Here is a 16,061-nt window from a genome sequence, read left to right as displayed (position 1 = left end):
ACTAAGTTTTTGCATGCGTAAGAATGACCAAAATAGTAATAGTTTGCACCAACTGTATGTGTATTCCTTTTCCTAGGAGTTGGACGTTCAATGGAATCTAAGCTAGCATCTTTGGGAATTAAAACTTGTGGAGATTTGCAGTGTATGACCATGGCAAAACTCCAGAAAGAATTTGGCCCCAAAACAGGTCAGATGCTATATAGATTCTGCCGTGGTTTGGATGATAGACCAGTCAGAACAGAGAAGGAAAGGAAGTCTGTGTCAGCTGAGATCAACTACGGAATAAGATTCACCCAGGTAATATGTCTTTACATGCTCCTGTTTCTAACCTCTAAAGTTCTTGATGATTGAAATAAATAATAAATATTAAAACTGGTATATCCCTAAATAAGAAACCCAGGTCCTTGCCCGGTGGTGGCGGTGCATGCCTATACCCTGTCTTGAAAAATCAGGGGGTGGAAAAAAAAATCCAGGTTTTAAGGAAAAATGCAAAGCACTTTGTTTTGGGGATCAAAAGCAATTTGAATTGTAATTGTTGTCATTACCAATGAAGAGGAAAGGGCCATACAAGTTTCAAATTTTATTGTAAATTATACTTAAAAATAGGTCTCATTTACCCCATTTTCCATGCCCCTAGTGCAGTGGTTCTCAACCTTCTAATGCTACGACCCTTTAATACAATTCCTCATGTCCCCCAACCATAGAATTATTTTTGTTGCTGCTTCACTATAATTTTGCTACTCTTAGGAATCGCAATGTAAACACCTGTTTTCCAGTGGTCTTAGGAAACCTACTGCTCTAGATGGTGGTAGTATAGATGGAATAGTGTTTGCTTTCCTTAAGAATACACATCTGGATTTGGGTATGTCTCTGGAATTTAGTTCTGTAAACACTGCACATCAAGATTTGAAATCTGACAAGAGTTTGGTCTTCTAAACTATCATGAAGGATTCTGACATAGTGTTAGAATTCATATTTTATCAGAAAACTTAAAAATTGCAACAGGTCAGTGATAGCATAAAAGAGCAAGAAAGGAAATGCTATGAAGAGTACTCAGTACATTGAAAACATGAGCATTTATATTAGCATAGGTGTGTACACAATGTTTCTTTTAAATAAATGCTTATGATAGGGAAATAAGATATTCAATGTTCAGAGCTGAGCTACTTGAGAAGAATATTAAATTAAGGAAAGTAGTGTGGAAGTAGCTTTTTTTTTTCCCCTTCTATCTTTGTTTTTCGGTAGCCAAAAGAGGCAGAAGCTTTCCTTCTGAGTCTTTCAGAAGAAATTCAAAGACGACTTGAAGCTGCTGGCATGAAGGGCAAACGTCTTACTCTGAAAATAATGGTACGGAAGCCAGGGGCCCCTGTAGAAACTGCGAAGTTTGGAGGCCATGGAATTTGTGATAACATTGCCAGGTAAACTTTATCTTAAAAAAAAAAAAAGTTGGTAGTTACTGTGCAAGTTATTATAAGTCATACAAAATAAAATCAGTAGTAGTTTTACTAAAAACTTACTAGTTCTTATGTTAAGCATCCCTTGACTTAGGTTTAATACCTATTGCAGAATACTGAAAGCTGCAGGGTGGATATCTTTTTTTTGCTTGTTTTTTCGAGACAGGGTTTCTCTGTGTAGTTTTGGTGCCTGTCCTGGATCTCACTCTGTAGACCAGGCTGGCCTTGAACTCAAAGAGATCTGTCTAGCTCTGCCTCATGAGTGCTGGGATTAATGGATACTTTTTAAAGATAAGATTTAGTTCACAGTTCGTGGCAATTTAAGAGCCTGTCAAGTACTCATGACAACATGAGTTTTTCCCTAGAGCAGTGGTTCTCTAAATCATTGCCACCATACTGTGTTATCAATTTTCCAAAATAACTGAACAGACCACATCCATATTACATACATCCACATGTGGCTGGCTCCTTTTAGGATCTCCAGGCTGTATGTGGGAAAGTGCTACACATTAGCAAGCCAAGGTGACTGATGTGGTTTGTCAAAGACAGAATTTCCCAGATCTCTGAGTAAATCACTCATGTAAGCAGCAGTTCTCTTTGTGAAATGAGCAATCAGAATTATCTCTGAAAACTGGTGGAAAGCCTTTATTTAAAATCCTGACTTTCGATGTGTACATCACTTAAATCTAGGGTTTGTGTGAGGTCTGGCCAACATGAAATCACTTTTTAAAGAGCACTTTCTATTCAGCAAACTGCAGTTCATCTAACAAACCAAAGTGGAAACATTTTTAACAATGAAACTGTATGTAAGGGTTATATTATTATATATATTAAGAGTTTTCAGTAAAGATTAGCTCCTGTCAAACATAAGTTGCTTATTGTGATCTTATAAAATCTCAAATACAGAATCAGGTCATTGAAAGCATTATGTACTATGGAAACAGGCAAAGTCAACAATATAATTTATAAATGTTGAAATATGATGTATGTGTGTATGTATGTATGTATATTACATATGGCAATTAAATGCAATGATAATAGACATTTCTATTTGAAACTGGTTCTTAAGTATTGGTTTTTGTGGGCGGGCAGGCAGGATGCAATACAATAACCAGGTCCAGTTTAGAGTGTTTCTCAGTGGTGTGATACTGTAATTTTGTTTGCAGTGGGCCACTGTGCTCATGCAAAAGAATCTTCATTGGCACTAAAGATGTTAGGATGAGTTAAAACCATTGTTACCCCATAACAGACCTGTAAGGTTCTTTACAGACCTGGAGTGTTCCATTCTAGTCTGGCTTTTATGCCAGACTATATTTTCTTTATGCATTTATAAAAGCTCTTAGAGAAAGTAGCATTGGAATAAAGATATTTAAATGCCAGAAATATTCAGTGGCTTTCCTCTAAATATAATGGAGAGTTAAAAACCCCAGAGGCATGGAGAGATGCTTCAGTAGTTAAGAATACATGTTTTTTTGTTTTTGTTTTGTGTGTGTGTGTGTGTGTGTGTGTACACGTGTACACACTCACATGCCTGGCCAGAAGAGGGTGTCACATTCCCTGGGGCTAGAGGTACTGGGAACTGAACTACAGTCCTTTACAAAAGTAAGTGTTCTTAACATTGAGCCATTTCTTCAGCCACAAATAATTGATTCATTTCTCCTGTGAATATTATTTGTACCTCAGTATCATTTTTTAAAGTAAATTTCCCTTGGAATCCAACTTTTCTGGCTACATGCAGTCTGTTTTAATTACAACACTATTTTTATGTACACTAACTAAAAATTTTCTTAAATTTTGTTTGACGAAGTCTCCTTGGAATGTTTAAAGTATCATTGTTCTGTGTAATGTTTTCTATACTTGTAGATGGTTTTACTGGCTCATAGTAAGGGCGATTTATTCATTCTTTGTAGCTTAGGCTGGCCTCGAACTCAGAGATTCACCTGCCTCTGCCTCCCAAGTGCTGGGATTAAAGGTGTGTGCCACCACTGCCTGGCTATTCATTCATTTTTCATTTTTATAAACTTAGTAACTTTTTTGTAATCTTTTATTGAATGTACATTGTTTAGGAAAGTAATTCTAATACTTACAGGACTGTAACTCTGGACCAGGCAACAGACAGTGCAAAAGTAATTGGAAAGGCTACTCTAAACATGTTTCATATGATGAAGCTAAATATATCGGATATGAGAGGGGTAAGTATCACATTGAAGCTTTCTTCCTTTAGTGTGAAGTCTGGGCTTCATCTGAGCTTGGTCATGGTGCATCGCAGGCATATGTGCAGATCTATAGCTTCTTGGGTACTGTCCAAGGAGAGAGAGAGAGACAGAGACAGAGAACACGAAACGAACACTCCTAGCTTTATAAAGTTACTATGTAGGGAGAGATTGAACCTCGTTAAATAAGTACATTGTTGTACCACTCAGCTACACCCAGCCTGCCAACTTGAATGACAGATCCTATTTAAACCCTCAGTTGGGGCTGCTGAGGTAATTCAGCAGATACAGGAACTTTGTCACCAAGGCCAGATTGTCCTGTGGTTTCCACCTCATACTGTACCAGAAAACCTGTGGAATACTGGAATCCACTTGTTGGGATATTCTATTTTCAAATGTCTTATCATGTTAGGGAAGAATCAAATACTTCAGGATAAAGAAAAGCTACTTAAATCGCTCACACAGTTTCATTCACTCCTTTATTCTAGAAACAGGATCTAGAGGGTAGTACCAAAAGATTAACTAAGAATTTTGTTTAGTTGAATTCTTATTTTCACTTTTATTTACGAACATTCTCCTTACTTTGGTTCTAGGTTGGGATTCAAGTGAATCAGTTGGTTCCTACTAATGCAAATCTTTCCACATGTTTAAGTCGCCCATCAGTTCAATCAAGCCTCTTCCCTGGTAGATCACATTCTGTCCATGATCTCTTACAAGTTCAGAAAGCTAAGAAACCCACAGCAGAGGAACACAAGGAAGGTGAGTAGACATCAGTATGCTGATGCTCATTTCAGTCCTTTTAAATCAGCATAGGTCTGTTTCCCCCCACCCCCTTTTAGCAAGTAAAATCACATTCTAAAGTATGCATCTAAAAAAGGTGTTCACAAGTACAGAGAATTCAGTGATGGGGGAGGTGTATTATTGGCTTATTTGTGTTTTCCTCAGTTGAGTTAAAGAGGCTCTTTTATTTTTATTCCTATAATTGTAGTATTTCTGGCTGCTGTGGATCTGGAAGCATCCTCTGCCTCTAGAGCTTGTACTTTGTCATCATCCTTTTCTACACATCTTGCAGCTAGTGTCAGTACTGACACTAGCAGAGGCGAGTGTTCAAGGAAGTGGAATGGTCTGCATTCTCCTGTCAGTGGACAGTCAAGACTTAATCTAAGTATAGAGGTCCCGTCTCCATCCCAGGTATGTTTTCTGGTCCTAAGCACCAAACTGGCTAAGGAATGGAAACAGTATTCATAGTCATCTTTGTGTGTGGTGTTAAGTGTTCTCACTCATTCCCTTCCCATTTCTGCTGGTCCCCTTGTTTGCTAGTTAGTCCTGCCTTGTGCTGTCACTGTCTCCTACCGTCTTTTCTGCCCGGTTGCATGGAGAGAAGCTGAGATAGGTACAGTGCTGCTGCCAGGTGTAGTGAAAGGGGAGCTCCCAGGCTTGCATTAGATCCTCCTCAATGATGACAAGGAAGGAAGGCCTGGATAAATGAGCAAGGAATTCTATAATGTCTTTTTATCTTGTTGCTTTACATATATGGTAACCACTTATATTTGGGGAAAATCTCTCAGCTGAAAAGTTAATTTTTCTGTTCCCTTTCTATGCGCAAGTTCTTCCTGCAAGGTATTCTGTGGATGTCCTTGTGTGTGCTACTGGCTCCTAAAGTACACTCACCTTCAGACTCTGTCACCTCAGGCTTCAATAGCAGTGTCTGTCAAGATAGCTTGGGCAGGGGGCTTTTTAAAGGCTGGTGATCTACACTTTTTTTTTTAAACTTTTTCATTTTACATACCAACCCCAGTTCCCCCTCCCTCCCCCTCTCATTCCTCAGTGGGTAAGGCCTCCCATGGTAGTCAACAAAGTCTGGCATACCAAGTTGAAGGAAAGGTGATCTGCACTGTTGCTGTTCCTCACATCTTCATTTTTGAGCATCAAGTTCACGTTTGGTATTTTACAGATTGATCAGTCTGTTTTAGAAGCACTTCCACCTGATCTCCGGGAACAAATACAACAAGTCTATGCTGCTCAACAAGGAGAGCCACGTGGTACCAAGAAGAAAGAACCAGTAAATGGCTGCAGTTCAGGTGTAGTGCCACATCCTGTTGGCACAGTTCTGTTACAAATACCAGAGTCTCAAGAATCTAATAGTGACACCGGAATCAACGTCATAGCCCTTCCAGCATTTTCACAAGTAAATTATGTCACAGTTTGTCACTTGTCTTACTTCAGCTCACTTCTCACTTTCCTCTTTTCTATACCTACATAATTCTTGAGAACCTTGCACTTGATGCACCACTAGGTGTATATATATATATATATATATCTGCAACACTGGTTGGCCCCTTGACCCTTTTTTAAAGTAGGCAAGTTAGCACCAGAGGGAAGAGAAGTGGGAGGCTGGGCATGCTGTGTGGTTGCTGAAAGTATCTAGAAGAAATAAACATATCCTTTGCCTACATTATTGATCCATTGAAGATCACTGTATCACATAATAGGGTGGAGATGCACAAGAGAATAGCACAGCCTGTGTTCATGGTTTCCCATTTTGTAACTATCTCATTTTGATAAGTTAGTATACAAACCTGATTCCTCATTTCTGTGATCTTTTGTAAGTTAAGCTGTTTAAGGACCTGTTAAGAGTGATTTTAAAAGTCTAGCTACCATCTCCAATTCACTTACGTGTGACTTTTCTTCCTATCAGGTGGACCCTGATGTCTTTGCTGCCCTTCCTGCTGAGCTTCAGAAGGAGCTGAAAGCAGCATATGACCAAAGACAAAGGCAGGGAGAGGATACTGGTCATCAGCAGCCAGCCAGTACGTCTGGTAAGACAGCTGATAAGTCACAAAAAAGACTAGAGTGATGGCATCATCGTGTTAGTACTAACTCTTCATCCTGGAGAATCTGAAGTGATATTCCTTGCTGGTTAGTACTAGTGCTGATGAACTGACTCTTCACATTTAGACATGTCAAGCTACTTGTCCTTTGAAAGAATGTTGACTCAAAACATGAAATCTCAACTTCTGGGCATGAGTCATGAACCCACATTTATTAAGCCTAAGTACTAAGAGAAATTCATCTTTAGGACCACTCCATTACACATACACAGCATGTCCAAGGTCAAAGTACTAAGTTGTATAGCTGAGCTGGCAGGAATTGTAGAGCCTAGCCTATAGTCGGTGCATTCTTGGCCTCTCAGTAGTTGGGTATATTGTAAGGACAGAGAACTTTGAATTTTCTTGATTCATTATGAGGATCTTATACTTTTTTTTTTTTTTTAAGTGCTAAAGAATCCTTTACTTCATCTAAAGCCACCAGCAGTGAAAGACAAGAGAAACAAGAAAAAGAACCCCATGGCTTCTCCCAGAAAGGTTCAGAGCCCTTTGAAAAATAAACTACTTAGCAGTCCTGCAAAAAGTCTTCCAGGGGCCTATGGGAGCCCCCAGAAGTTAATGGACGGTTTTCTAAAACATGAAGGAACAGCTGTGGAGAGACCCCTGGTAACTGGAAAAAATAAAGACCGACATTTATTAGATTTGATGTACTTGGCACTGTGTAAACACAGCATTTTTCACTCTTTCAACAGGAAGACTTCTCTGCTTCCACATCTGGTACACAGACCCCCTCTAGTTTGCAGCTCAACCAGTCCAGCTGTGTTAGACCAACAGCCCCTAACTTAGCTGGAGCTGTTGAGTTCGGTGATGTGAAGACCCTGCTCAAAGAATGGATAACTACTATCTCAGGTTGGTGTGACCCTCTAGTAGCTGAATATTGTAGTTCTGTGATTCAGGAACATGAACCAATCACAACAGCTTCATTCTACTTTCCTAACGCTAATGTGTTCTCACCATCTATCTCCAAAATTGTAAGACTAGCTTTGATAGCTGTAAATTGGGGGGTAGAGTTAACTGCAGATTTCTGACTTTATCTAAAAAGTATACTGGGGTCCTCATTTGAGGTTTTCCTCTTTTCTAGATCCAATGGAAGAAGACATCCTGCAAGTTGTGAAATACTGCACTGACCTTATAGAGGAAAAAGATTTGGAAAAATTAGATCTAGTTATAAAATACATGAAAAGGTAATTTGGGAAATTTTTCTTCTAGTAAATCTTTAACAAGAGCCATTTGAGGGTCTAGGGACAGATAAAATTTTGAGCTTTCTGGGTTAATTTTTTTTACATGTTAACAGGGTAGTAAGTTAAAAATAAAGAGCCACTCCCAAGGTTATACACTCTAGTCTTGAGTGCCCTAACTAGGTGTTTTTTTTAATCCAAAACCAGATTTCATTCAGTAGCTTTTGTCACTCATTACTGAGATTATTGGTGTAAGTCACCCTGTCCAGTACAAAATTTAAAATAATTAAAAAAAACAAGGGCTGGGGATTTAGCTCAGTGGTAGAGCCCTTGCCTAGCAAGCGCAAGGCCCTGGATTCTATCCTCAGTTAAAAAACAAAAAAACCCAGCAAGCATGAAGCTAGGTCTGAAGGAGAAAGAAAATGTGTGTTGGAGTTACCTTTTTAATGGTGGTCATCTTCCTCCCCTCAGGCTGATGCAGCAGTCGGTGGAGTCGGTTTGGAACATGGCGTTTGACTTTATTCTTGACAATGTTCAGGTGGTTTTACAACAGACTTACGGAAGCACACTGAAAGTTACCTAAATGGTCCAGAGAGCCTGGTGCTCTCTGCTAGCTGTGCCAGCAGTGCTTGTGAGGTATTTGCAAAGTGCATGATAGTGATGCTGAGTTTTTATAATTTTAAATTTCTTTTTAAGCAAGTGTTTTGTACATTTCTTTTCAAAAAGTGCCAAATTTTGTCAGTATTGCATGTAAATAATTGTGTTAATTCTTTTACTTGTAGCATAGATTCTATTTACAAAACATTTGTTTATAAAGTTTTATGGATTTTTACAGTGAAGTGTTTACAGTTGTTTAATAAAGAACTGTATGTATATTTTGTACAGGCTTTTTTTTTTTTTGTGAATCCTTAAAAACAAAACAAACCCAGCTCTAGGAACTAGCAACAATTTGTTATACTTCAAAGGCTGGAAAAGCTCCAGGCCAGCCTGCTGCAGGCTGTGTACAAAAGTTTTGACATTGCTGAGCCACTCCAGGCCAGGATTTTAGTAGTTCAGAGAACCAGGAACTACTAAAATCCTGGCCTGGAATTTATTCCTGATTTCCACAGACACAAAGTCCAGATACTTTATGTTCTGAAGTTTTTCAAACATACATAACCTCTCTTCCAATGTATGCTTGTGTCATAACACCTGAAATTCCACTGTAGTGACGATCTCCAACACAAGTTTTCTTACAACAGGTTTTTGGAGGATCATTTAGACCCCATTCCTCAGGAATCATTTAAGTATAGTCATGAGAGTGTCCCAACAATGCAGAACTGACCTCCAATAACTTACTGCCACTTTTCATTAACAGAACAATGGAATGTACTAAAATACCCCTCCTAGGACATGTTAGCACGTGCTGAGGGTGAGCACTACACTAACATGAAAACCCAGCTTACTGGGCTGCACTGTCTTATCCTTATTGGCAGTTTGGAACTGTGATGACTACAATGAGCTCTCATGACTCCTACAAGCAGTAAAAAGGAGCTAGCTATCCTTTACACCATGGTTGCACACAAAACAGATAAGGAAAAGCAGACTACCTAGATCTAAAAAATTCCTAAGGGCATGTGGCAGAAGAATGCTGAGGATGGGGGTAGGGGACGTCACTGTGGAAAGAATACCCATAAAGATATTTCTTACATCAAAAAAGTCCCAAGAATCACAAAATCTGTAGAAGCTTGGTTAATCAAATACTGCAGGACTGATTTAATCAGTATAAAATTGAAAGAGATTTAGATTTGTAATAAAAATCCAAATTTGAGGAAGGGCAAACTTTAAAACAGCAGCCAAGTCTTGAGGGAGGGTGAGTGCAGGCACACTGGACTGTGAGGCGGGGAACTGACCACTGTCAAACCAGTGTAAGTTGCTTGGTTTCTCATGGAAAACATTTTATACACCTAAGTCCATCAGCATCCAAGTACGTCTGTTCCGTTGGTAATATCACAGCATAATATTACTTTACTCCAAATTCTGTCCCATGTAGGAAAATTAGATGATTTCAAATACTTTCTTCAGCTCCACAATAAGCTGCCAATCACTCTTCTGCATTTCGTCTCTGAACCAGTCTTTGAGTGCATCGATGGACTGCCGGCTGATCTGTAATAGCCCAGGCACAAACAGTGTGAGCCAAAGGGTAAGGTATGCCGATGAAAGCCACTGGTCCCAGATGTTGCATAAACAAAAAAGAAACAGTGCTTTGCAGCCTGCTTCATGGGGCAGAAGCCACACCTGTGAGCTGTGGCTTTGGGGTCCTGGGATTGTCAGTTGTACTACCCTCTCAGAAGTACCACCTGATGTTCCCAAATCCACATATAGATAGAAGGGACCAAAATTTCAGTCTGAAGATATGGCACATTGGCTAAAATACTTACCTTGCTCACAAGAATGTCCGTAGCTTCAAAATGTCTCCCAAACATTTTGGGAGATTCCCCAGGGATGGGTTCTATTTTGACACAGACTTCTTGTCCTTTTTTTGCAACATCCACCTGCCTGTGGTTTATTTCAATACTTGTTACTATCCCAATGTCAACAAACTATAAAAACAGAAAGATGAATGTCAGATTCAGGCTCTCCATAGGCCCCACAACAGAAGTCTGATGATCCAGTGTCATTTTTGTGGTCCTGCTATAAACTCTCGGCTGGGATAAAAGGGGAACAGCATACACCAAGTCACAAATCAAGTCAGAAAGGTAGTTGTGCAGTTGGAAAATAAGCTCTGAACAAAGGTGGAAGGCTGTAAGTGGAAAAGCATTTAATTTACAGAGTCACCTGGGCAGGCAAAACACTAGATGAGCGTAGAAAACATGTCACTATCCCAAAATGAAGACTTAAAAGGCCACGTGTCAACAATAGGTAACACCATGACCAGTGCCCATTGTCCAAACTGGGCACACTATGCATAATGAGTAACTACCACATCCTCCCAAGGCCAGTGAGAGCTCTGTAGTAAAACTGGGGAGCAGAAAGAGAATACAAGTTTGTAACCATTTACATAACTCAAGCAAATATTGAAATGGATACCATAACCAAGTCCACTGGGATAAAAGTCACCAAGACCTGCACAGTGCAAGTGTTGGGCCCCCCCTTGTGCTGTGGATTCCTTTTCAGTAAGTCTATCTAGTGAGGAAGGAACAGACAAATCTAAGTGAGTAAAATCCATAACACATTTGAGCTGGACTCTTTACAAAGGAGTACTCTGAACTTTAATTCCAACATGAATCTGTCCAAGCCAGGTCTAGGAATGGAGTAAGCAGACACATGAGATGAAGATTTCAAGTAAGGCATTACTTAAGTCAAGGTACCTAGGGGAAGATACAGAGAGCCAGGGCTCAGAGTAAACACACTTATAGAAGATTGAATACTATGCTTGGAGATTTTGTTCCCGGATTTTTTTTTCCTGCTGAGGTAAGAACATTGATGTAGACCTGGAACTTACATTTTTGCTTGGAACGCACATAGGTGTTCCTTGTTTGACTTGACCAGCCTCCACAGTGACCCCTATTACTATTGGATCTCGAGAATTGAAAATGTACTGAGGGAGGATTTTCATCTTGCAGGGAAATACTGCTATGTGCCTGGAAGTAAAGAGAAAGCAAAAAAAAAATCTCAAGCTCACAAAATCACTAAAAAAGCAAATGTAGGTGAACATGAGGTTTGTTACATGAATGCACTTTGAGCAGAGGCTGTTGAGAAAAGCCCATTTTCCCTCAAAGCTATAATCAAGAAACATTTTGTGCTCAAACTAAAGGATGAAACCTATACATGAAGATAAACATTTTTGCCAGTCATATCCTGGAGTTTAGAACATGGGCATTAACTCGCTGATGTTTGTTAAAACGGCAGTCTACTTTATAGAGCATGTAAGCAACCATCTATATGATTTTCTCCATCATATTCCAAGTGTTTTCCAAAAAGAGGTACTTTCCTTGTCAATCACATGTTGCAAGCATATTCAGCCAATTTAAATCCTGAGCTACTGTCCACTAGGCAACCCTGGAACTCTTTCCTAGATAATGGAAGCCTCCTGACAAAGCACTTGCCACTGGCTCCCTAACTACCCAGGTTCATGTAACTAGAGTAACCCCCAATGGGATCATGATCACACAACTTGGCAGGAAAAATAATTAAACCCCAAACTAAATCTTTCCCATGACCTATGAGGTTACTCCTGTAACATGAGGACCCTGTTACTTCTCCAACTTTCTAATTGCCATGTTCTCTGAAGTATACTCTACTAGTGTGTGGCTTGGTTACCTAAAGTGCTGCTCTGCCTGTGCATATCCCACACTCCTGACTACTCATTCTGCTTTAGACTGTTACTTCATAACATAATAAGAGGCCCAGAGGAGATGCCTGCCCCAATCACAGCCAATTCTCTGCAACTGTCATCTCTCAATGACAGATACCCTGAAAGGCCGGAAGGAGGAAGCCTAGCTATGGTCTTACAGACTCCTCAGGAAGTATGGATACAACCAACTTGGAAAGTCTATAGAGGAATGGCCTTGTCTCCCTCAGAATCTTTTGGCTTATTTCCCAGTTTACACAGTTTATTAATTTTCAAATTGAAAGGCTCCAGAGAAGATGTGAAAACACACACACACACACACACACACACACACACACAGAGTATTTGCCCCAGACACACCACTTCAGGATGCAGGATGCAGTATCTGGGACATAAATAAAATGCCATTCTTCTGTTGTCTGCATTCCTTGTCTGTATTTAGAAATCCTCCACCAGCTGCATTACCAAAGATTCAAAGTAAACAAAGACACTAACTTACTTAAATTCCTCCTGTTTCTGTTTCTTGTAGTCTTGTCTGTATTTTGTAAAGGCATCAAATAAATGATAAATAATTTCTGCACTAAAAATTCTAACTCCCAAACTATCAGCCATTTCTTGAGCATCCCGTTCGATTCTTACATCAAAGGCCAGAATCACTGCATACCTGAAACATGGAAACACCAACGGTCACTCAGTGAGTGAGGAATAGTAAGTCACACCAAACACCCTGAAGACAATCAGAAGCAAGAACACTTACTGCGGATCATGTTCCAACATCACCGAAGCCTTCATAACGTCTTTCTTATGGACTGGGCCAATGTTAATTCCCGCATACTGTGAAAGGAGAGTTCCCATATTTACCTGCATGCAGCAGGTAATGGTAACAACACAGCATGACTATCACATGCTTACAAAGCTGGGTAGTTACTTACTGGCACCTCAGATGTTTTCAGAAATTCAAGAAGAGCTTCTAAGGAGCCCAGTGTAGATGCCTGGACATAAACTCCTTTTTCTTCTAATTTGATAGCGTTTAGTGTCTGCTTTAACTCATGGATCAATTCATCCTTGAAAAGAAATCAAACATGACAAAGCATGTATCTGTCTTCAGCAGCTTATAATTAAACTGTTTCGCTCTAGTTAATTACTCATCTGAAACATGGTATTAAGGCATGGCAGTCCGTTCTAGAACAGAGATTATATGACCACAACCTAGCCCAATCCTAGCCCATTTCATCCCTCAGCCTTAAGCCGACTATAATAGGAAGTATGTTAAATCTCAACAGCACTTAATAAAAAAAGCAGATGGAGCCGGGCGGTGGTGGTGCACGCCTTTAATCCCAGCACCTGGGAGGCAGAGACAGCCTGGTCTACAGAGTGAGTTCCAGGAAAGGCGCAAAGCTACACAGAGAAGCCCTGTCTTGAAGAAAGAAAGAAAAAGAAAAAAAAAGCAGATGGCTGGGAAGACTCATCCTTTTTCAGAACCACACAGATGAGTGGCAGCCCCAAAGTTCAGCTGTGAAATCACCTAACTCATTACCTCACTAAAGACAAATCCACTTCATACGCAGGCCTGGTGTATTCTCTAATGATGTGACCTGATTCTACCTATATATTAAAGGTAGCCTACAGGCCTGTATACCTAGCAGCTATGTGTTCACAACAGCTTTATTTTTCTTTGGCAAGCAAATAAACCATGATTACAGCATACTTTTTACTGAATATGGGCCAACTGATCTTCCCATCAGGAAAACAGGCTTTAAAATGACTACTAGTATCAAATTAAGACCCCCTTTAAGTTCTATGTATTACAGTACCTAAATTAAAAACAGCCAGTGGCACATCCCCAGCACATAGAAGGTTGAAGCAAGAAAATTACAAGCATTACATAGCAAGACTTACAACAACAACAACAAAACTACCGACATCTGCTTTAAAAAAGAATACAATGTATGTACACTTGTGCATGGATACATAGATCAAGTGCTGGTTCCCTTCAAGGCTAGAGGCAGTGGATCCCCCTAGAGCGTCCAGATCCACTCAATATGCTCCTAACTGCTGAGCCATCTCTTCAGCCCATTTTATTTTTAAAGAACTTTTGTTCCCCACCCTCATTTTTGAAACAGGATTTTATGAACTCCAGGGTCACCTTGAACTACTGGTGCAACTAATGATAGCCATGAGCTTCTGATCTAACTTCCTCCACCTGCCAGGTGCTGGATCATTAATGCACCACTCTGCCAGTTTTTATGCAGTGCTGAGATCCAACCCAGTGCTTCACGTGTGCAAGCAAACTAACAACTGAGCACCACAAGTCATTGGCTTATTTTTTATTACATTTAGTATCAGGCATAGAAATTTATGCAAATTCATATGATAGTATAAACAAATTCATATGATAGTATAAACAATTAGAAAAAAAGAACAGAAGATGATATCCTTTATAAGGTGACCATTTTAGTGAACTTCCCTAACGTATGTCCTACTGACACACAAGCAAACTCAGGTTAAAGAGAATAGCAGCATAGGGTAACATGAAGAGAAGGCTGTAATTAAGGAAAGGGGAGGGAGATCAAAACAGAGGAAAAAGCAAGAGGATGTTTGATAAAGCCTTAAGGGATATTTTATATTGACCTAAAATTATATACAATACACGTTAAGTACACACACACACACACACACACACACACACACACACCCCTTTTTAAAAAATTAGATGTATTTATGAGTATGAATGCTTTGCCTGCAGGTATGTATGTATGTATGTATACCACATGCATGCCTGCTGCCCATGGAGGTCAGAAGAGGTGTCAGATATCCTAGAACTAGAGTTATAGATGGTTGTAAGCCATCACATGAGTGCTGGAACCAAACCTGTGTCCTCTGCAAGAGTAAAGTGCTTTTAATCAATAAACTATCACTCCTACAGGCCACTTTAGTGGTAGAATCAGGTCATGCTCTTGATACTTCAACAGTCTAACAAAGAAGTTATTATATCCATGCTATCTCAACAGTAGGGCTGCCTAAACAGGACCCAAACAATGCCACATGAATATGTATGTATGTGCACACATGAAATTATGCCCCATGGACTGACAATGTTCTCCATAAGAGCAATAGACTAACAGAAACTCGAGTCCCAGGCATGAGTTGTTGGTCAAGACAGTTCAGAGAGTCCCCACACAGTACAGGCTGTTGCTTTTGCCCTTGGCTGTCTCCCAAAGGCTTAAGGGGAGACCCTATTGCTGAAGGTGCCACACACTTAAGACACAAGACTTGAAAAGTTGAGCTGGGTCTATCCAGAAAGCCTCCCTGAGATCTAGCTTCCATTATACCACAAGGTGCTATGCAAGCTGCCAAGGGAGGAAACAACCAAAAGTCCTATCTAGCACTGATACCTATGAACCACAACAATAACCAGACTAACAAGGTATCCCTAAAAGTTTACAATAGTGGCATTCCTATGTTGGTGGTAAACAAAAGTGGTCTAGGGGACTTAAGGCCCACTCAACAGTAGGAAACTCATGCTTGGTACTGGAAACCTAGCTGACTACCCCACATGATTCCTAACAGCATTCTAAAGGTTATCCTTATAGTCTAAGGTAACTGTAGCTCTCACCCTGCATCAAAGAAGCTTCTCTTTATAGCAATCAGAAGCCATTAGAAAGGCACAATCAGTCACACTTCAGAGATCAATGGATCATGGGGAGCCCAGTCACAACAAATACGTAACTTTTGCCCCCAAGCTGTGGGAACATCATGGAAGAGGAGATGGAAAGATTCTAAGAGCCAGAGGACCAGGAAGTCTGCTGTGAGACTATGTCTCCTATAAATAATAGGGAAGGTACACCCATTATACCTCAGCAGGAAGAATGGCTGCCTAAATAAGACCTGAACAATCCCAATAACCAATAGACTTGATAACAAGAAAGGGGGCAATCTCAGAGGTTCTACTCCTGCACAATGAACTACAGACAACTAACGACTGCTGATAGAAG

The 16,061-nt window shown here is 40.0% G+C and overlaps 2 protein-coding genes across 8 annotated transcripts in view; one reads left to right on the top strand and one right to left on the bottom strand.

Annotated features, from left to right (window-relative positions):
- Rev1 (REV1 DNA directed polymerase) overlaps positions 1-8,606 on the top strand; it is an 85,451-nt gene extending 76,845 nt beyond the window's left edge. For all 7 annotated transcript variants that reach the window (XM_036167842.1, XM_036167840.1, XM_036167839.1 and 4 more), the window contains 11 exons: positions 77-297; positions 1,246-1,418; positions 3,544-3,646; positions 4,261-4,426; positions 4,656-4,858; positions 5,622-5,855; positions 6,366-6,486; positions 6,944-7,161; positions 7,248-7,404; positions 7,637-7,739; positions 8,205-8,606. In XM_036167842.1, the coding sequence (XP_036023735.1) occupies positions 77-297; positions 1,246-1,418; positions 3,544-3,646; positions 4,261-4,426; positions 4,656-4,858; positions 5,622-5,855; positions 6,366-6,486; positions 6,944-7,161; positions 7,248-7,404; positions 7,637-7,739; positions 8,205-8,316 (1,811 nt within the window). In that variant the 3' untranslated portion in view covers positions 8,317-8,606. The remainder of the gene's footprint in view (positions 1-76; positions 298-1,245; positions 1,419-3,543; positions 3,647-4,260; positions 4,427-4,655; positions 4,859-5,621; positions 5,856-6,365; positions 6,487-6,943; positions 7,162-7,247; positions 7,405-7,636; positions 7,740-8,204) is intronic.
- An 11-nt stretch (positions 8,607-8,617) lies between these two features.
- The window catches only part of Eif5b (eukaryotic translation initiation factor 5B), a 52,368-nt gene continuing 44,924 nt past the window's right edge, over positions 8,618-16,061 (bottom strand). The window contains exons 19-24 of the mRNA XM_036167846.1: positions 12,999-13,130; positions 12,824-12,900; positions 12,566-12,730; positions 11,218-11,356; positions 10,154-10,315; positions 8,618-9,878 (exon numbers count right to left, since the gene is read on the bottom strand). Coding sequence (XP_036023739.1) covers positions 9,771-9,878; positions 10,154-10,315; positions 11,218-11,356; positions 12,566-12,730; positions 12,824-12,900; positions 12,999-13,130 — 783 coding nt within the window. The 3' untranslated portion in view covers positions 8,618-9,770. The remainder of the gene's footprint in view (positions 9,879-10,153; positions 10,316-11,217; positions 11,357-12,565; positions 12,731-12,823; positions 12,901-12,998; positions 13,131-16,061) is intronic.

This window comes from Onychomys torridus, chromosome 18, assembly GCF_903995425.1.
Source record: "Onychomys torridus chromosome 18, mOncTor1.1, whole genome shotgun sequence".
In the NCBI taxonomy this organism is placed as follows: Eukaryota; Metazoa; Chordata; class Mammalia; order Rodentia; family Cricetidae; genus Onychomys; species Onychomys torridus.
Note: the sequence above shows the minus strand (reverse complement) of the source record. Positions and strands in the feature narration are given on the sequence as shown.